The sequence below is a fragment of the Halichoerus grypus genome, chromosome 14 (assembly GCF_964656455.1).
Source record: "Halichoerus grypus chromosome 14, mHalGry1.hap1.1, whole genome shotgun sequence".
Lineage (NCBI taxonomy): Eukaryota > Metazoa > Chordata > Mammalia > Carnivora > Phocidae > Halichoerus > Halichoerus grypus.
Window position 1 is genome coordinate 63,973,806 of NC_135725.1, and position 22,527 is coordinate 63,996,332.

General features: G+C 40.0%; 1 protein-coding gene across 4 annotated transcripts in view; it reads left to right on the plus strand.

Moving 5' to 3' along the window:
- Positions 1 to 22,527, plus strand: part of TMEFF1 (transmembrane protein with EGF like and two follistatin like domains 1) — an 87,200-nt gene that overhangs the window by 63,211 nt on the left and 1,462 nt on the right. For 3 of the 4 annotated variants that reach the window (XM_036074119.2, XM_036074122.2, XM_036074123.2), the window contains exons 8-9: positions 10,842 to 10,965; positions 18,831 to 18,989. In XM_036074119.2, the coding sequence (XP_035930012.1) occupies positions 10,842 to 10,965; positions 18,831 to 18,989 (283 nt within the window). Of the gene's footprint in view, positions 1 to 10,841; positions 10,966 to 18,830; positions 18,990 to 22,205; positions 22,288 to 22,527 lie in introns of those variants that run through there. The other variant, XM_078061522.1, reaches the window with a different exon arrangement.

The following is a 22,527-nucleotide window of genomic DNA, read 5'->3' on the forward strand; positions in this document are numbered from 1 at the left end:
AATATTGAAATTGCAGTGTTGGAAGCTGTGTTGTAGATGTTGAAGCCATGCAGGGTATGATGGTTGAACATGAGGTATGTGGGAGATGGGTATGTGACATTTAAAAAACTTGATTATAGAAGATTTCACACATATATAAACAGAATAGTATAATTAACCCTCATTTATCCAATAACCCACCTTCAGCAGTTTTCAGTATTCTGTCATTCTTATTTTGTCTGTATACCTATACCCACCTGATTATCATTATTCTTATTTTACAGGTGTTTTTTTGAGGTCTAGTTTACATTCAGTGAGATACACGAATGTTAAGGTGTCAGTTTTGAAAAATGAATACACCCCATGTATACTACATTTTATCGCAGTCTCTAACATCTCCATCTGCCACAGAGTTCCTTTGTGGCATGTGACATTTCAACGTGGCCACTTTTATCCAAAGGATATTTTCATATAGTCTAAAATCTAACCGTAATACCTTTTTTATTTCCAAGACACTCTTGCTTCATTGCTGAGCTTCACTTCACCCCAACCCTCACCCCATCTTTGGCCTCATCTTCTCAATAGTCTCTCCTCTTGCTGACCAGGGATACCACAGATACTGAGATATTGGTATTATTATTCCCATATCTTGGTGACTGTCATATATATATATATATTTTTTTTAAGATTTTATTTATTCATTCGGGACACAGAGATAGAGAGAGAGAGAGCATGAGCAGGGGGAGAGGCAGAGGGAGAGGGAAAGGCAGGCTCCCCGCTGAGCCAGGAGCTGGATGTGGGACTCGATCCCAGGACCCTGGGATCATGACCTGAGGCGAAGGCAGATGCTTAACCATCTGAGCCACCCAGGCGCCCCTCGTTTATATATTTTAATACAGCTCTTTCGATATGCCCTTTTTAAAGTGGTCTTGATAAAGTCCCATCATTGAGCGGTAAGACTGAGCCAGTTGCTAAAATCTTGCGGGAAGTCTGAGAGTGTGTGCTGTGGAGCGTGGTAGAGAGTTACGATAAGAAGGACTTTTAGAAGGCCGTCTGGGCGGATGGCACAGACCCCTAAGAGATGAAGGTTGTTGGGAGAGCAGAGTGGAATACTGATCTTTGGGTGAGAGGTGGGAAGCACAGCAGGGGAAGGTGGAAGGAAAGGGGGTGTAGGGAGTAATGTGGTCTTGGTCTATCAGGGAAATGAAAGGAGTACTTCTTAAGGGAATGGCTGAGGAGGTGGATGAGTTTATTCACATCAGAAAATGTGTTTCACTGGGCAGTGTGGAAAGGCTAGGAAGGGAGGAGTTAGGGTTTGTATGGAAAATAGGGGGATTTAGGAATGAGAGAATGGGAGGTGTTGGAGGGTAGGTAGGCTTTTATACCTACATAGGTAATTCTTTGGGTTCTGAGGAGACTGGGATTAGGGGAACGATGTATGGGGGGATATGTTAGTGACGACGCTTGGGGTGCCAGGGTAGTATAGGGGACACAGGAAAGAATATATTGAATTTTTTTAACTAGGAATTTGTAGAAATGAGCCAGATGCATTATTGATGTGGTTTTTGAGCCCTCAGCAAATGACCTACCAGGTGCATGTCTTGGTTGTTGTTAATAGCAACTCCTTATGCTTTATTTGGGTTGTGTGTTGATGGACCAGGACCACCACCAGTGGAACGTGCCTTCGCAGATAGGCCATCTGGTGCTGGCTTTTCTCATAACATCATCGCTTAGAACCATACTCTCCTTTGTATTTGAAAACCCTGCTGCTGGTGGTAGATTTGTTTCTGAATGCCTCTGTGGGTGGAAGGAGCCACTGGGTGACCAAGTACACTTTTTATATCTCACACACACAAACATTGTTCAGAGATGAGCAACTGCAGCTGTTGTTCACGGAGCCTGTCACCACTTGCCTGAGGGCATTGTTTGGAGAAGACCATTCTGTGCCCAGTTCTTGCTGTGCGAGGCTCCATCACTGCTGTGGTTTCTGAAACTGTGCTTCGTGACATCTTTAAAGCCTTTTTACATTTCCTTTTTGAAGTTAATCTAATTTACTTGGCCCAGAGAGCAGGTGCCTGGACGTTCTGCTTTTGTCCATTCCCTACACATCTCCCAGGGTAGTTTGGTGAGATAATAGTGTGATGGTTCAGGGCTTGCTCCGTGGAGTCAGACTTAGTCTACACTTGAAGGCTCTGTGGCCAGCTATCCCTGAGCCTCAGTGATCATATCTACTGCCTGGGATTACTCTGATTATGAAATGCTCTATCACTGGATTTTTGTCCATGTTACTGTGGTGATTGTTGATACTTCTGTTTTCTGTTTTCATTGTTGGTGGTCAAAGGTCTCACCATTGGTGAGTCTACCTATATCTACATCATGTTTAATGTGGTTCATGAGTGACATCAGTAGGATATTCATCCATTCAGTCATTATTCCTCGTGTACCCTTCTGTGTGTCAGCTGCTTTCACATATTTGTGTTATTATTTGATCTTCATCACAACCATGCTATCCTCATTTTGCAGATGAAGAAGCTGAAACTGTGAATTTGTGGCTCATGTAGAATGGCAGAACAAGGACTAGAACTCAAGCTTTTCTGACTCTAAGCCCTGGTGCTCTTTTTCTTGTATCACAACTATTCCAGAATTCTCTTCTGCCCCTTTGCTTGCTTTCTTTACTTAATTTCCTTCAGAACTTTAATGGACTCTCGGCTGTCACCTTGGTGAACATTTGTTCTCTAGCCTTAATTTAGAGCTTAATCTTAAGCTCCAGTTTCATATATTCATATGTAGGGCCTGGAACATAATAGGTGCTTAGTAAATACTTTCGGATGACTGAAGGTCTAAATTTGAACTCAGCTTACTACATTTGCTCTATGAACATCCTGTCATTCGGCTCATATTTAGAGTCATTTTTTTCCAAATTTTTTTTATTTTGGTGAAATGTAAATAACAAAATTTAGCCATTTTAATCATTTTTTTAAATTTTTTATTGTTATGTTAATCACCATACATTACATCATTAGTTTTAGATGTAGTGTTCCATGATTCATTGTTTGTGCATAACACCCAGTGCTCCATGCAGAACGTGCCCTCTTTAATACCCATCACCAGGCTAACCCATCCTCCCACGCCTCTCCCCTCCAGAACCCTCAGTTTGTTTTTCAGAGTCCATCGTCTCTCATGGTTCGTCTCCCCCTCCGATTTCCCCCCCTTCATTCTTCCCCTCCTGCTATCTTCTTCTTTTTTTTTTTTCTTAACATATATTGCATTATTTGTTTCAGGGGTACAGATCTGAGATTCAACAGTCTTGCACAATTCACAGTGCTTACCAGAGCACATACCCTCCCCAGTGTCTATCACCCAGTCACCCCATCCCTCCCACCCCACCCCCCACTCCAGCAACCCTCAGTTTGTTTCCTGAGATTAAGAATTCCTCATATCGGTGAGGTCATATGATACATGTCTTTCTCTGTTTGACTTATTTCGCTCAGCATAATACCCTCCAGTTCCATCCATGTTGTTGCAAATGGCAAGATCTCATTCCTTTTGATGGCTGCATAATATTCCATTGTATATATATATACCACCTCTTCTTTATCCATTCATCTGTCGATGGACATCTTGGCTCTTTACACAGTTTGGTTATTGTGGGCATTGCTGCTATAAACATCGGGGTGCACGTACCCCTTCGGATCCCTACATTTGTATCTTTGGGGTAAATACCCAGTAGTGCAATTGCTGGATCGTATGATAGCTCTATTTTCAACTTTTTGAGGAACCTCCATACTGCTTTCCAGACTGGCTGCACCAGCTTGCATTCCCACCAACAGTGTAGGAGGGTTCCCCTTTCTCCGCATCCCCGCCAACGTCTGTCACTTCCTGACTTGTAAATTTTAGCCATTCTGACTGGTGTGAGGTGGTATCTCATTGAGGTTTTGATTTGGATTTCCCTGATGCCAAGGGATGTTGAGCACTTTTTCATGTGTCTGTTGGCCATTTGAATGTCTTCTTTGGAAAAATGTCTGTTCATGTCTTCTGCCCATTTCTTGATTGGATTCTTTGTTCTTTGGGTGTTGAGTTTGGTAAGTTCTTTATAGATTTTGGATACTAGCCCTTTATCTGATATGTCATTTGCAAATATCTTCTCCCATTCTGTCGATTGTCTTTTGTTTTTTTGACTGTTTCTTTTGCTGTGCAAAAGCTCTTTATCTTGATGAAGTCCCAATAGTTCATTTTTGCCCTTGCTTCCCTTGCCTTTGGCAATGTTTCTAGGAAGAAGTTGCTGCGGCTGAGGTCAAAGAGGTTGCTTCCTGTGTTCTCCTTTAGGATTTTGATGGACTCCTGTCTCACATTGAGGTCTTTCAACCATTTGGAGTCTATTTTTGTGTGTGGTGTAAGGAAATGGTCCAGTTTCATTCTTCTGCATGTGGCTGTCCAATTTTCTGAACACCATTTGTTGAAGAGACTGTCTTTTTTCCATTGGACATTCTTTCCTGCTTTGTCAAAGATGAGTTGACCATAGAGTTGAGGGTCCGAAATGGAACAAATAATCCTAAAATTTGTATGGAACCAGAAAAGACCCCGAATAGCCAGAGGAATGTTGAAAAAGAAAAGCAAAGCTGGCGGCATCACAATTCCGGACTTCTAGCTCTATTACAAAGCTGTCATCATCAAGACAGTATGGTACTGGCACAAAAACAGACACATAGATCAATGGAACAGAATAGAGAGCCATTTTAATCATTTTTAAGTACACAGCTCAGTAGTAGTAAATACATTCATGATGTTGTGCAACCACCACTACCATCCATTTCTAGAGCTCTTTCATCTTTTTTCTTTAAAGATTCATTCATTCACTTGAGAGAGAGAGAGTTGTGTGCACATGGGGGGAGGAGTAGAGGCAGAGGGAGAGGGAGAATCTTCAAGCAGACTCCCCGCTGAGTGTGGAGCCCCACCTATGTGGGGCTCAATTCCATGACCCTGAGATCACGACCTGAGCAGAAAGCAAGAGTCAGATGCTTAACCGACTGAGCCACTCAGGGGCCCCTAGAGCTCTTTCATCTTGTAAAACTGGAACTATATCCAATAAATAGTAGCTTCCCACTTACTGTTCCTCTCAGCCCTGGCAACTGTCATTCTTTTTGTTTCTGTAATTTTGGTTACTCTAAGTACCTCATATAAGTGGAATCCTATAGTGTTTGTCTTTTTGTGACTGGCTTATTTCAGTGAACATAATGTCCTCAAGATTAATCTGTATCATAGCATAAGTCAGAATTTCCTTTTTGAGGCTGAATGACATTCCATTGTATGTATGTACTTCATTTTGTTTATCCATTCTTTTGTTGATGGACACTTGTGTTGGCTTTCATGTTTTAGCTATTATGAATGTTGTTGCTGTGAATATGGGTATATAGCTGTCTCTTTGAGACCCTGCTTTCAGTTCTTTTGCATATGTCCCCAGAAATGGAATTGTTGGATTATATGGTAATTATGTTTTTAATTTTTTGAGGAACCACCATTCTGTTTTCCACATCGCCTGTATCATATATTCTCATCAGCAGTGCACAAGGTTCCAATTTCTTTGCATGCTTGCCAACACTTAACTATTTTCTGTTTTTTTTTTTTGGATAGTAGTCATCCTAATGGGTGTGGGGTGCTGTCTTATAGTTTTGATTTGCATTTGCCTAATGATTAGTGATGTTGAGCATCTTTCATGTGTTTATTGACCATATTTTCTTTGAATTCATGCAATTTTCTTTGGAGGAGAGTCATTTTGCATAATTCTGTATTAAAACCATCTTCAAAGGATAGTTCTGTTCTGCTAAATGCCTAAAGTACATTGAAGGGGCTAGTGATGGGCACTACTTGTAAAGATGGTTGTTGCAAACTATCTAAAGAATGGGACTGGGGAAGTTTGACCTTAAGTAAAAAAATTGTTGGGTGGGGGGTTAGGGGATAAACAGATGTGGGGAAATCAATAGTTAAAGAGAGATTTCATTCAACATAAGGAACATTTGATAATATTGGAATTAATTGTGTTGAGTTCTTCACCTTCTGGAAGTGGTAAAGTAGAAACAGGATTTCGGGGTTGCAACTAAAGGGATTCCTTCATCAGACCAGATGGCCCTCAAAGGCCCTTCTAGCTCTGAGTTTCTGAGAGCTCATTCTGAAGCATCTTCAAGCTGTATTTATTTTTTCTCTATCTCTAATATTTATTCCTACTGCTAAGCTCTAGCTTAGCTTTTCATTGCCACAAGTTTGGATTATGTAGTGACTTCCTAATTGGTCACCTGGTCTTCCTAGTTCCCTGGTCTCTTTATCTTGCATGCTGTTATCCAATTAAATTTTTTTAACAGCGTTTTGAGATACAATTTACACACCACTAAGTTCACCTGCTTAAAGTTTGCAATTCAATTTTTTAAAAATGATTTCTTTTTTTTTTTTTTTAAAGATTTTTATTTGATAGAGAGACAGCGAGAGAGAGAACACAAGCAGGGGGGAGCTGGAGCGGGAGAAGCAGGCTCCCCGCTGAGCAGGGAGCCAGACACAGGGCTTGCTGCTCAGGTCATGATCTCAGAGTCCTGGGATTGAGTTCCATGGGCTTCCTGCTCAATAGGGAGTCTGCTTCTCTCTCTCTCTCCTGTTCCCCCTGCTTTTGTTGTCTTGCGCTCTCTCTGTCAAATAAATAAAATCTTTAAAAAAAAAAAATTAAAAAAAATATTTTTAAAGTAATCTCTACACCTAACGTGGGCTGGAATTCACGGCCCCGAGACCAAGAGTTGCATCCTCTACTGACCCGGGCCAGCCAGGCGCCCTCAATTTAATTTTATTTTTAAAGTATATTTAGGATTGTACAAGCATCATATCAGAATCAAATTTTAGGCCATTTTCATTACTCCAGAAAGAAACCTCACACCCATCAGCAGTTACTCCCCATTCCCCCTAACCACCAGCTCTTGGCAACCACTCTCTGTTATGTAAAACATGGCTTTCATTGTGTTACTCTCCAGCTGGGAGGCCTTCAATGTCTTCCTTATCCATCTGATTAAGAAAACATTTCTCTGGGTGCTTGGGTGGCTCAGTTGGTTGAGCATCTGACTCTTGGTTTGGCTCAGGTCATGATCTCAGGGTTGTGAGATTAAGCTCTGTATCCGGCTCTGCACTCAGTGGGGAGTCTGCTTGAGATTCGCTCCTTCTCCTCCCCCTACTCAAATAAATAAATCTGTAAGAAAACATTTCTCACCTGGAGTTCATATTTTTCTATAATCTGATTTCAGCTTATTTTTCCAATTTTGACTTACACCCTTCCCCAGTTTGGATATACAGCTCTTGCTAAGGTTTATCTGTTTCTTGTTCTTGTTGAGAATGCTGTGTGCATTATACCTTCCTTTTGGTTTCCACTCTTCTTCTATCTAAAGAAATCTGTATATGCTTTGAGACCTAACTTAAGTCCTGTCCTTTCTGTGAATCCTTCCCTGAGTAATATCACCTACAATGAGTTCACCTTTAAGCTTGAACTTTCCATAGCAGCCTGTATTGTAAAACCTTCTTTTGGCGTTTAATTGTTAACTATCATGTGGGACCCCTTCTGTTGTGTTATTCAGCTTTTTGTGTGTGTATATGTTGATTCCCTGAATTGATTATAAGCTTCTTAAGGGCAGGGACCATGTGTACTTTTTCTTTATATCTTCTGTAGCTTAGCTGAGCATATGGTTGTGCACAGAAATAGTATGTAAGAATAATGGAATGAATAGAGCCAGCATTGAGCAGAATGCTAAATTTGAACTCTGTTGACAACCGCAGACTTCAAAGTCTTACTGGACATGTCCATGTTTTTACCAGCTGAGCTATCCAGGCTCACACATGTCCATGTTTTTAGATGGCTTTGCTTTGTCTAAAGCCTCATACCACATTCTTTCATTAATTCATTCAGTAAATGCTACTGGTGCTATACTTTGTTTACTAATTTCTCAAAACCCTGTTCTTGATTTAGTTAACTTTCTCTTATTGCTGTGATGTAGCTGAATTCTGATAGCTTTCAGTTCTGCATCATTCTTGAAATCTCCTGCTGTTTCTAGGACTTTCTTATAGTAGATTAGTACATTACCACAGCCTCTACAGACCTATACAGTACCATTATTATACGCATTATAAGATCTTATTATTATAGGTTGGTACATAACCTCAGTCTCTGTAGTCCCATTATTATGTACTTTGTGGTGTAATACACCATGAAAATACCATGTTCTGAGAAGTTGCAGGATGATGAGTGCTTTGGGAGACAGTTGCATTCCTCAAGTCACTTATGGGTTGATTGCAAATGTAGAATAGCACTTTTAATTTGAAACCATAGCAAGAAAAGTACTATGTTCTAAGTGTTAGGAGTTACACAGAAATGAATAATAAAAATGTCTGGATTCTTAAGGAGCTCACAGTCTCATGGTACCAACTGAGTTTAAAAACTCAAATGGTTCTAAAACAATATCATGAGTATTGTAGTGAAGTGGGTGCTCAGGATGATAGCAGCCCTGAAGGGAGGGTTTGATTTCTTCTGCTACGGCAGAATTATAGTTTGAGAACTGGTGGAGACCTTATGAGCCCTTTGAGGACAGGATATTTTTCTGTCCCCAACACCTAGCAGAGTGCCTGGCATATGGAAGATAATCAATAAATGATAAATGGTCATCTATACTGTGCGGTCTTATATGGTAGATATTGAGTACTTGAAACATGGCTAGTTGGAATTGAGATGTGCTGTGAGTGTTAAGTGCTCACCAGATTTTAAGGACTTATTTAAGACAATGTGTGTAAAAAAAAAAAAATCACAATTTTTTATATTGATTATATGTTGAAATGATCCTTATTTGATATATTAGATTAAATATGTGATTAAAATCAATTTACCCATTTCTTTTTAGTTTTAAAAAATATGGCTACTAGAAAATAAATTACGCGTGTCTTGTATTATGTCAGACAATGCTGATCTTACTCAGCTGCCTTAGAGAGATGCTGTGATTTGACCAAGGTCACAAAATAGCAGATACCTTAAAATTGAGAATTTACGTGTTGAATTTCTTGACTTCTGGTTCAGTTTTCCTTATAGCCCTAAATTAGTACAATGTAAATACATAAATTTTGAGGTAAAATGACATCAGTTTGGTCTTACTAGGGATGGCCTGATCTCCCTGTAATCCTCTCAAAACCACATGAAGTATAGGTTCTGTTATGTTAAGTATAGGTTACAGTTATGAAATCTCAGTCTTAGGGTGGTACACTCAAGGTCACACAGCTAATAATGCACAGAATTTAAGGTGGGACTGTGAGAAATGACAGGAAACCTGGGAATTTTTCCTACACAAGGACAGACCTATAAACACTGGGGACTCTTGAGTCCATAGAGGATGAATGTATTAATGTATATGCCCGAAAAAAAGTTTAAAAATCCATTGCAGAATGTGTGATTATGTGAATGAGTATATGCTTATACAAGTACATGAAAGAGACAGAGACAGACAGAGGGGCTGGGGAGCAAGGGATAGAGAGAATGGATGATGAAATTGATTTTATTTATTTATTTTTAAAGATTTTATTTATTTATTTGACAGAGAGAGAGAGACAGCAAGAGAGGGAATATAAGCAGGGGGAGTGGGAGAGGGAGACGCAGGCTTCCCGCGGAGCAGGGAGCCTGATGCGGGGCTCGATCCCAGGACCCTGGGATCATGACCTGAGCCGAAGGCAGACGTTTAACGACTGAGCCACCCAGGCGCCCCAGTGAAATTGATTTTAAAGACTGGTTCCTCATGCCAGCATCTTTCCTGATCCTTCCATCTTTCTTTCCTGATTCCCTTCCCTTCCCTTCCCTTCCCTTCCCTTCCCTTCCCTTCCCTTCCCTTCCCTTCCCTTCCCTTCCTTTCCCTTCCCTTCCCTCCCCTTCCTGAGAGAAAGAGGAGGGGGAGGGAGGGGGAGAGGGAGAGAGAATCCCAAGCAGGCTCCACCCCCAGCCCAGAGACTCACATGGGGCTCATTCTCACGACCCTGAGATCATGACCTGAGCCAAAATCAAGAGTCAGACGCTCAACCAACTGATCCACCCAGGCACCCCTTTCTTCCCATTTCTGACATTGAAATTACTCACCATATTCCCATTTTCTTTATTCAACTCAGTTCAGTTCAAATCAATGTACCTAAGTCTGAACAGATGTTTATCAACATGTTTATAATGGTTCTCTTTGGATAGAGGGGTTTCAGGTGGTTTAAAATTTTGCTTATTTGTTCTCTATATCATTTGAATTTTTTTTTCAATAACATATACTAAGAAAAACCAGATTTAAAAAACAGCAAAGCTATTTTCATTTGGAAGAAAAAAATCAATATGCTTAATAGTTTTCATTCCAAAAATAAACCTTTCACCCTAAAATTTCAGAGTCGCATAACTTCCTCTCTGCCATTCCACTCTTTATTGGCTTCAATTTCATAGTCCCAAGTGAATGATTAGAGTAAGTCTCCAAAGGCCAGTGCTGTAATATACCATCTCTTGGTCATAGAGATGAGCTTTCTTGTAGAGGTAGCATTTATTTCTTTAGCTAGGATGTTTATGTTTTCTGGGGACAGATTGTTTGTAAACAACAGTAGCTCAGAGTGGTCATATCCTGCAACTATTTTTAAATGCTTTCAATCTAAACAGTCTATTTGCTGTGTTTATGTCATAATGAGACCTTGGTTGTTATTCAGCCCCTATCTGATAATTTTCTTTTCCAAATTACCCTGCAAATTTATTTGTCCCTGCAAATAGGGACTTTAAAAAGTCCCTATTTTTCAGTTTGCTTTTCACTGTTTATTGACGTGGTTTATGTTCTTTTAAGATGCTAGTGATCAAAGAGAAGATGTTTATATTGGAAACCACATGCCTTGCCCTGAAAACCTCAATGGTTACTGCATCCATGGGAAATGTGAATTCATCTATTCGACTCAGAAGGCTTCTTGTAGGTAGGTCAACACCTCCAGGTCAGAGGTGAGGAATTTTTTCCTTTAGTCACTGCTCTATAGAAAGCAATGAAATACAGATTAAATATTATCAAAAAGTAATATTTATTTGCAATTGAGTCAAAAAATAGTGGCATCATTTGGAAAAAACTGATAAGTATAATATGAAAAATCAACACCAGGTGTCATTAGGGTTTTAAGATTATGGACTTAACATTTTTAATACATTTTTCGTATAAAAATATGCCATATTCCAGCACTATTTTGGTTTTTAGACAATCTGTCACAAGGTGATTTAGAGACTAAAGAATGTGTTAAGAACAGAGAACATGTAACTCAAATAAAACATACACTAAAATAGATTTCTAAAAATAAGGGAGTGGGAATGTGGAACCAGGTGTGAGGAGAGAAGTGGAAATGGGAAAGGTGTAAATCTTCAACTGTCTGATGCCAGAGAGGTTATGTGACTTGTTCAAGGTCAGCAGCAGCAAAGCTAGATCTCAGATTTCCTGACTCTCAGACTAATGCTCATAAAGCTTTTTGCTGTTCTCTGTTTGTTGGTGGCACTTCTTGCTGGGCTGGGAGCTCATCCTCTACCTCAGGCTGGTCTCATGAGCCGGGTAATGTTTCCATAGACAAGGGGAGATTGCTATCATTCTGCTCACTCCTGCCTCCTGCAGTTTGGCCAGAATTCTTTTTTCTCTTTCTTAGTAAAAACATCAAAACATGGACAAATATTATACTTTTCTTTTTTTCTCTCAACCTAGAAGCCAGTGGATTTTTCTCTCCAGAAAGTTGAAGCAAGCCATTGGAAGTCAGGTCTCCTGGCCCTTCCACCCCGAGCTCCCTTCTCCTTGCCTTTTCTTCTTCCTCCTCTCCTCCTGGTTAAAAAACAAAACAAAAATACTATAAACTGTTAATGGCTAAACAATTTTTTGTTAAGCTTTTGGCTTTTTCTTGATTGAAAGTGCCGCTGGACTTTAACAGAACTGCTGCTCTACTCCCACCTCCCCTTTCTTGAACGTTAAAAAAAGGCAACTGTGCAAAGGGGAACAGGCCAGTTTTAAAACAAAATCATTCCATGGATTCCTCATATTTGTCCCACGGTGGCATACATACCTTGATAGAAGTTCAGATCGTGTTGTTCTCTCAGGATAGAGCATCTTTCAAGATACCTAAAAGTGAAGGGTGAGAGAGGACGATGTCCTGATAATGAAGTGGTACCAGGTCACTTTGCAGTATTTACTTTTGCAGTAATTGACAGCGAGAGGATTGAATGGTCTAGCGGTTAAAGGCTCTGGAAGCAGGAACACCAGATTGGCCAGTTATTGACTGTGCCCTTCAGAAGTTACTTAAATGTTTAAGCCTCATTTTCTCATTTCTAAAATTATAATAATAGTACCTGTCTCCTAAAATTGTTGCTAAATTTAAACTGTTGCTAAAATTAAATGAGATAATATATGCAAAGTGCTTATTAGCACAATACCTGGTCCTCAGTGTGTATTTGATAAATTGTGGTTGACTTTAGTAGGTTGTAAGTGCTGTTCAGTTAGGGATTCTGTCTTCCTAACCCTGTCTTCCCAGTGCCTAGGGTGGGACCTAGCCCAGTAGCTACTCAGTAACTATTTTTTGAATGCCATGTGATGATGATCAACTTTTCCTTCTTCTCCAGACCAGAGTTGTTTCTTAAATGCCAAAGAATCTCTTTTCTGCACTCCTATAACTCCTAAAAAGCAGTTGATCTTTCTCTTTGTCTAAGCATTTACAAAGTCTAGAAGAATCAGGCCATAACATCACGTGTACTTCGACTAGTGGGTGGATGTGTTTGGGTAGCAGTAAGCAGGCAGGGATGAACAACTGTTAGCCACAGTCCTATTATTAGGTTAGAATTTTCTAGCATTATCCCACCATTAATTTGTTTGTTTATTTATTACTTACTTTGTATCAAATTCTTCCTGGCCCTTGGGTCTCAAATTCAAATATGACAGGAATCCAGGGATCTTGACTTCCAAAAAAAAACTACCATTTGGTAGAAGAGACTAATAATAAAGCAGTTAAAATATAATATGAAAAATGCTGCCATACATAGATAGATATACAGGAGATGATTTGGGATTTCAGACAAGGAACTTGAACCTGAAGAGGGCAATCGACATCATGAGAAGAGGGGCAGGTCTTACACAGGAAGATTTTTCCAGCCCAGGAGCTTGCCCTTTATTTTAAAGGCAGTGAGAAGCCACTTAAGGATTTAAGTTAAGAAAGTTGTGATCAGATCTGAAAGCCACTCTGGTGGTTTTGTGGAAAATGGATCAGGAGACTGAATGTTAGTAAGGAGTGAGAACCTGAACTAAGTAAAGGAGTTATAGTGGCAATGAGATTGGCAGAAGAATTGCAGAGAGAAGATGGGGTGATTCAACCCCTAGGTTTTGGTGACCAGTTGGGTATGTGGGAGCTGGTGGTGGGTCATGGGAAGGAAGAGTCAAGAGCATCTCCTGGGTTTCTGGCTAAGGCAGAATTTAGTGGAGAAAGGGAATGGGAAGAGGGAGGAGCTTTGGGGGTAAATGATGTTCAGCGTAATATGCTTGGTCTCAGGTACCTGTGGGGGATCCACTTATGGAAGTCTAGTAGGCTGCTGGATATGTATTGGTTTGAGAATTCATGAGACAGATGCAGGTTGGAGGCCTGCGTTTGGGAATCATTCTACCCTAGCATATCCCTTGTAGCTCCTACCCAGCCTTGCTTCCATGCCTCTAGGCCTCCAGTTTATCAATTTTATCACCTTTTCCCCGTCCCTTGCCCCTTGCATGTCTTCATCCCCTCCTTATTCAGCTTAAACTCCATGGTTAGTCATGGTAGTTCCTCTCTTGCTTTTTTATCATACTCACTTGACAAAACTATAATCCTGATTCATGCCTTCCGACCTGCTGTATACGTATACAGCTATACGGCCTACCCATCCGGCTGAACATGGCTGTTGAAAAGCACACCACCAGGTTAACGCATCTCCCTGATGTTTATACTCAAAGTGGGGCCTACCAGCTGCCAAGTTGAACTTGTGAACTGCAGTCCATTCATTCTTCTGTTCTAGATGCCAGCTTTCTACTGTCACCCTTCTCTTCAGATTGTCAGTACCCCCTCATCCTTAGCTGATCATCTTGTTTCCAAGTTCACTGAGAACACTGAAGCAATATGAAGAGAACTCCCACAGACTTTTTACTCTCACCTCCCAGAAATACTCCCCCCCTTTTCTGTGTTTCATATATTCTTTTATATATATATATATATATATATATATAATTTATATATATTTGTATTTATATTCTTATATGTATATATAATTAAAAATATATTTATATTTTCATTTCTTCTATCTTGGGAAAAAACCCTCACTGTCCTACCAGCGACCATCCCATTTCTTTTCTTTGTAGAACTCAAAAGAATTGCCTGTGCTCTGTTTCCAGCTCCTCACTTCCCATCTCTCTTGAATCCACCCGAATAAGCTTTTCAACAACCAGTAGCATTTGATATGGTTGATTGCTCCCTCCTGTGTGATAAGCATTTCTTCACTTGGATCTAGGTATTGCATTCTCTCTCTGTTTTCTGCTGCCTCACTGGCCATTCCCTTGCATCTTCTTGGTTAGTTCCCCTTTGCTCCCTGACCTCTCCATGGTGGAATGCACTGGGGTCTAGTCCTGGTCCTCTTCCTTCGTGATGCCACCCAGCCTCAAGGCTTGCCATGACATATGCTGATGACTCCTAATTTGCATAAATCCCAGACCTCTCTCCTCAACTTGAGACTCATAGACTCATAGACTCTCCCTCTTTGACATTTTTGCGTGGATGTCTTGACTCCTCAGTTTCAATAGGACCTAAGCTGATGATTTGATCTGCCTTCCCTCCCCTAAACCTGCTCTACCTGCAACCTTCTTCATCTCTGTTGATGCCAACTCCACCTTTTCCTTTGCTCAGATGAAACACTTCTGATACATCTTTGACTTCTCTCTCTCATACTCCATATCCAGTCATTTGAGAAATCCTATTATCTCTATTTCAGAATATATCCAGAATTTGAGTTCTTCTCACGATTGCCACTGCTATTCCTAGTCCAGGTCACCATTTTTTCTCTCTGGCATTATTGGAACAGCCTCCTCGATTGTATCCTACAGTTCATATTCAACATAGCAGCTGGGCGGAGACTTTTCAAATGAAAGTCCGTTCATGTCATGTCTCTGCTAAAACCTTCTCAGTGGCTCCTCCATGTCACTGAGTGCAGAAGCCCTATATAATTTGGCCCCTTCACCTCTCTGTCTTGGTCCCCTGCTTCCCTTCAACTTGCCCACTGCACGCCAGCCACACTTGCTATTCTTGGACATGCCATGTCTCATGCCCCCTCCTCAAGGTCTTTGCACGGACTCTTCCTTTCTCCGTTGTGTTCTCCTTCCTGTTGTCCACATGGCAGGTTCCCTCACCTCCTTCACGTCTCCACACACACATCACCTTCTTAACAAAGACTACCCTGACCATCTTGTTTAAAATTGCAACCCTCCCTTCCTGGCCTATAACTGACACTCATCATTTCCCTTAACGGACTCTCTTCTCTCTCTTTGTGTAGTACATATCAGCCTCTAAGAATACCATTTAATTTACTTATCATGTTTATTGACCCTCCCTCCCCTAATTAGAGGTTAACCGGATCAGGGATCTTCATTTGTTTTGCTCACTGATGTATCCCAAATATCCACTACAGTACTTGGCACATGTCAGATGCTCAGTAAATAGATGAGTGGATGAATCAGCACATGAGGCCATGGTGGTGGATGAGATTATTATGGACGGCGTGTGGGATGAAAGAGTAGAGGGTGTAGAGGACCAAATGCCTGGATCTGCCTTTAATCAATAACAGAAGAAGTAGTAACACCCTAGAAGTTATTACTTCAGATATTTGGAGAGTATAACCCAAAAGTCAGGTGCAGAATATAATATCCAAAGAGGATTGCCTGAATAATATATGGCCTATACATTCTTTTTGATATTCTGATTGTAATCTTTGGATTAAGCTAAACTGTCAGAGAGCTGCATATCTAGGACACTGTTATAGCTCCCCATGGAACTGTTTTTATTTTATTGAGTTTTGACTTTTCACCATTAGCCTACCACAACAGGCATTATTTTAAAAAATCCTATAAGATTTCATTATATTGTTGAATTTATTACAGCTATATTGTTGAGGTTGATGTTCTCTGTATCAGAAAGTGCCCTCTTTAAATCAGGACCAATGAGATAAAATCCCCTTCAATCTAATTATGATAGTCACTGTGGTTCTTTTGAACAACTGGTTTGATTTTATTTTGTGGGGATTGTATTTTATGTTAATGATTTTACCACTTTTTTTCATTTATTCTTTTTCATTCTTTTTTTTAAGGTTTTATTTATTTATATGAGAGAGAGAGTGTGTGCTCTAGCAGGGGGAGGGGCGGAGGGAGAGGGAGAAGCAGATTCCCTTCTGAGTAGGGAAGCTGACTCGGAGCTCCATCCCAGGATCTCAGCGTCATGACGTGAACTGAGGGCAGATAGATGCCTAACTGACTGAGCCACCCAGGCGCCCCTCTTCTTCTTCTTCTTCTTTTTTTTAAACCAGTGGTTTTTAGTATTTAGTGTTTTTTTCAGTTTTGCAATCCCCACAATCAATTTTAGAACATTTCATCACCCCCAGAAGAAACTGTGTCCTTTAGCTATTACTCCCAAATCTCCCTATCCCCCTTAGTCTTAGACAATCACTAATCTGTTTTGTCTCTATCGATCTGCCTGTTCTGGACATTTCATTTAAGTGGACTTGTAGAATGTGGTCTTCTGTATCTGGCTTCTTTCACTGAGTATCATGTTTTCAAGGTTTATCCATGTTGTAGTGTGTGTCAGTACTTTGTTCCTTATAATACCGCATTTTATAATCTGCTTACCAATTGAATATTTGGATTGTTTCCACTTTTTGGCTATTAATGAATAATGCTGCCCTGAATAATTGTTTGCAAGTTTTTGTGTGGACTTGTGTTGCTTTCAGTTAGGTAAGTGTCCAGGAATGGAATTGCTGGGCCAAATGGTAACTCTGGGTTTAACTTTTGAGGACTGCCAGACTGTTTTCCAACGTGGCTTGGCCATTTTTCATTCCCTACAGTATCTTTTCCAACAGATATTATCTGACTTTCTGCTTCTGGCCATTCTAGTGGGTATGGAGTGGTATCTTATTGTGGTTTTGATTTGCATTTCCATGGTGGCTAATGATGTTGCTATCTTTTCATGGGCTTATTTGCCATTTGTATATCTTGTTTGGAAAAATGTCTATTCAGATTTTTTGCCCATTTTGTAATTTTTTTTCTTTTTGTTAATGAGTTTGTAATAGTTTTTTAATGTATTCTAGATACAAGTCTCTAATCAGATAAATAATTTGCAAAAATGTTCTCCTGTTCTTTTGGTTATCTGTTCACTTTCTTGATAGCGTCCTTAAACAAAGATTTTAATTTTGATTTAATCCAGTTTAACTTTTTTGTTGTTGCTTGTGCTTTTGGTATCATATCTAAGAAAACATTGCCCAATCCAGATCATGAGGATTTATTTCTTTTTTTGTTTTCCTAAGAGTTTTATAGTTGTAGCTCTTATATTTAGAACTGTGATGCATTTTGAATTATTTTTTGTGTATGTTGTGAAGAAAAGGTCCAGCTTCATTCTTTCACATGTGGATGTCCAGTTGTCCCAGTAGTTTTTGTTGAAGAGATTATTTTTTCTCATTGAATAGTCTTAGCACCCTTGTTAAAAATCAGTTGACCATAGATATATGGGTATATTGCTGGGCTCTCAATTCCATTCCATGATCTATAAATCTACCTTACTACTTTTTTTTTTTTTTTTTGGTCTGCTAGTAAACTTAGAGCTCAATGTGAAACTTTCTGGCAGGTGTATAGGAATCTCAGGGATGAGATTAGTGGACTCACATCACCCCTGGCTTCCTATTTCCCTACTCCCGGGTTTCTTTATGTGTGCTCTATTAAAAAATCTTTTTTTGAAATGAAATGTGGGATGTTAATAACTACGGTATCCTTACACTTCAGAGGTTTTATTAATCAGCTCTTACTGAAGACTGGCTAATTTATACATTACACTTCTGTCAGCTAAAACATGTGAAATTTCTGTTAAATATCTTAAATGTTTCCCCCTGTCAAATTATTATTATGAGCTGATGTTGTTGCCTTTTTATTTACTTTTACTTGGAATTCAGATAATTTCTAAGATTAGCACCTACTTGGCTGCTTGGCTCTGTTTCTGTCATTAATAACTTATTTTTCTCCCTCCCCCCCCACATCTTAAATGATTATATTTATGTATACTGAAAGTGTGTTGAATATAATTTGGTGCTATGTTCAGAGAACTGTAAATGTTTATACCTATTTATTCAGTCATCCCATTTCCAAGTACCTAGCCTAAGCAATAACACTAAATATAGAAATGTGCACACTCAACAAATGTTTGCCCTACCTCATTCATAATTGTGGAAAATGGAAAATAACTGACATGTCTTAGAGTGAGGGAATAGATGTTAGCTATATTCTAGCCACTGAATGTACTAGTATGTACCTATTTTTAAAATAAAGGTAATAAAGACCATTCAGCAACTTAAAAATTAATGTCCTATAATGATAGATAAAAGAAGCACTATGTGAAATAGACGTATTGAATAGAGTTTAAGGAAATACGTAAATGGCAATGGTTTTTCAGTATAAATTTATCATTCTGTCTTATGTTTTTAATTTTAAAACCTAGAATTATTGAAATTTGTAATTCTCATAGGAATCTTTCTCCCCCCCCCCCCCCTTCAGATGTGAATCTGGCTATACTGGGCAGCATTGTGAAAAGACGGACTTCAGTATTCTTTATGTTGTGCCAAGTAGGCAAAAGCTCACTCATGTTCTTATTGCAGCAATTATTGGAGCTGTACAGATTGCCATTATAGTAGCGATTGTCATGTGCATAACAAGGTAGGTAATGACCTAAGAAATACCAAACTTAAATTAGAGGTGGGTAGAACCTTGAAGCACACTCAAAATGATAGGTGCTTCAAGTCCTCTAGTCTATTAGGAAAAAAGTCCTAGGATCAGTTGCCTAAGGTTTCTATGTGGGTCTGACCTCTCCTTATCTTGCTTCTTTAGAATATGGGCAAGAACTCATTCTCAGGGTTACAGTGTAGCTGGGCTGCATGCAGAGGGAGCATGAGAATATTCAGTAGCATAAAGGAATTTAGGGATCTTAGAACTGCACTCGGGGATGATGATGGTAATAGCAGAAGGACCATGCCGAGATTTTTAAAGCTCTGAGGAACTGGAAGGTGTTTTATGCCCCAAGTTTATCCATAGTAAATATAGTAAGAAAGGAAGAAACCAGAGATTAAAGAAAACTGCTTTTCTTATTATATCGTTGTCTTAACATTACTTCGTTTTCTGGAATACAATCATAAGTCATCTCTAAAATTCTCCATCATAACTGAAACAATTGGCGTTTATCATAACTAAACTCCAAATTAAAAGACATACTTGGATTACAGTGGGCATAAAATGGGTGTTTTCCAAACTGAGTGGAAATGTATAATTCCAATTCTGGGCCCAAGAAAAGTCAAACTAAATCCAGTTCATATTGTCTTTCTGCTTCCCAGTGTCATGTCCTTTTTCTTGCATGGCTCTTCATACCTCCTTTAAGATTTGGTTCAGAAGTCCCATCAACAACATCTCTGCACTTTTCTGCATTATTCTGGGCAGAGGATCGGAGCATATCAAGTACAGATATTGGCAGGCCATAATGGATTTATGACTCTTCTATCCAAGATCTGGATAGAAGCCAGACCTTCAGTACTCTCAGCCATCTGGAGCTGAAATGATAAATCTAGAAATTATAAAAAAAAAATGTTCTCTGAGTAACAGGTACTTTTCATAAAATTTAGGTGCTGAAGTCAGTGGACTTTATTTATTTAATTTTAAATTGGTAGCTTTTTTTTTTTTAAGATTTAATTTACCTATTTGAGAGAGAGAGAGATGGAGATAGTGAGAGAGAACAGGAGCAGGGAGGAGAGGGAGAAGCAGGCTCCCTGCTGAGCAGGGAGCCTGACATGGGGCTTGATCCCAGGACCCTGAGATCATGACCTGAGCTGAAGGCAAACACCCAACAAACTGAGCCACCCAGGCGCCCTCTCAGTGGACTTTATTCCACAGGACAGATGATCTGCCCTTAGGCAAGACTATTGAGTATAAAATTGGGCAGTAGATGGGGCACCTGGGTGGCTCAGTCATTAAGCGTCTGCATTCGGCTCAGGTCACGGTCCCAGGGTCCTGGGATCGAGCCCCGCATTGGGCTCCCTGCTCCGCGGGGAGCCTGCTTCTCCCTTTCCCACTCCCCCTGCTTGTGTTCCCTCTCTCTGCTGTGTCTCTCTCTGTCAAATAAATAAATAAAATCTTTTTAAAAAAATTGGGCAGTAGATTAAAATAGGGATGTAATGATTAAAAAATAATGACAGCAGAAAGGGCAAATAGAAGAAACCCATATAACAGCAGGGCTGCCTGTGGCCGTTTAATATAGGCTTAGAAGTTAAGTAATTTGCCTGTGGTCATCCAACTAGTAAGTGGAAGTGCCTGGATTTGGATTCAGTGCTGCCTTATTTCCAGAGCATTCCTCTTTCCACTGAACCTTCAAGAGGAGGGTCCATGTTGAGTCATCTCAGGAAATATATTTGCCAGGTATGACCATTGCGTGGGAGCAAAGTTCAGACTTGATTTTTGAACAGTCAGGGGGACGACTTGGTATGAATCATTTTTTTCAGAGCATTGATCTGAGTGTCATCTGCAAAATTTCACTGGAGGTCAGGGGAACCATATAGGACATTATTCGAGGAAAGCTGGAGTGGAGTAATGAATTATATGGAGGGTGAGAGAAAGAAATAAGGTAAAGATGAGGGAAGCTTTTGAGGCCCGGTGATAGTGTCATCTTTAAGAAGATCAAAGGATGGTTGAGTCAGCAGGAAGCAACTTTGAGTCAACCCCTTCTGTTCTAGAGAAGTAAGGAAACTTGAGGGCCTGGATGGGGGAAGTACCTTACTTAAGATCAGGGAGATAGTTAAGCCCTTTTACAAATCCTAATGCAGCCTTTTATCCTGCTCTTTGCTTCTGTTCTCAGTGTGCTATAATCTTCTAAATTCTAATTCTACTAAGTTAAAATTACCTGACAGATAGTTTTCAAGTCCGTGCCTTCTAGCTGATATCCCAGATCCATTCGCTACCTTTACAGACACTTTGAACATCACAGTGTTTTTGCAGCCATGTTACACTGTCTTCACTGCCCACCGTCTCCATGACTGAAGGGCCATCTCGTTGAATTTATCCTACATTTCTCCTGGCAGCCTGTCTTCTTATTGTGGTGGTTTCTCCCCTCAAATGTTTTGCTTCATGAATTTAGAATATTATAATTATGTACTTGGACTTAGCTCCACTGAATTTTTAAGGAGTGCCTCTCCCACATAGTCCATTATGGGACAGCTGTTCACTTATCCCATGGTGGCTGTCCCATGTGAGGAATCTCCCTTTAAAAGGATGTTCCCACTGACTCATGTATCAAAACTGCATGAGTAAAACTTTCTTCTTTTATGCTTGGAATCTTCTTTCATATTTTTACACTCTTAGAATGATAGAATAGCAGGGACCTCAAGCATTACCCCAGCCAACCCCTTTTTTTAATAGATGACAAAACCATGGCTCCAGGGAGTTGGAACTCTTCCAACGTCATGGTGGGTTGGTGACGGTTAAAGAGGTTTGCTTGGCCTCTCAACCATGAAATGGAGATGATTCTATCACTGTCTCCCTCAGAATGTTTTTAGTGAGAATTAGTGAGATAAAATTTATGAAATACAGTATATGAAATGAAAGTGTTACCATCAAAGCTTTTTAAGTCAAGCAAAGCAGTGCTTTTTGAAACTGAATTAAAAACATGGAACTTTAGGAGCACTCCTTGTTGCAAGACTTTCTTTCCATTAGATTATAAATTCCTTGCTGGCAGGGATCTTAGAGGTTGGTTCAATTTTTAATATTTCATATATGGGAAAAGGGTGTTGCACAGCTAGTTTTTAGCAGAGCCCGAGCTCAAAATTACCAGAATTGATCCCAGTGCCTTTGTTCCACGTTGCATACCACAGCACTCGTGTGTTTGCATTCTAGTGGGCAGACACAAGAGCGGGTACAACACAATGAGATTTATACCACCATGGAGAAACAGGTACGGTAAAATGAGAGCAGAGTCAAGGACTATCCCTTATCCCCGGCGTGACAGTTCTTTATCGGGTTCTGTGGTTTGCTCAAGCAGGCTGTGGAACAACTTCTTTTGAGTCATTGTCTAAAATCACTAAGCATTTCCTACGTATTCATTCCTGTGCATGCACACTTCTTCCTAATTACTCCTTCATCCAAGCTGTTCTTGTCATTTTGGGGGTGTCCTAATGCTCAGGAAAAGCACATAGGCCAGGATCCTTTCTACTGTTCG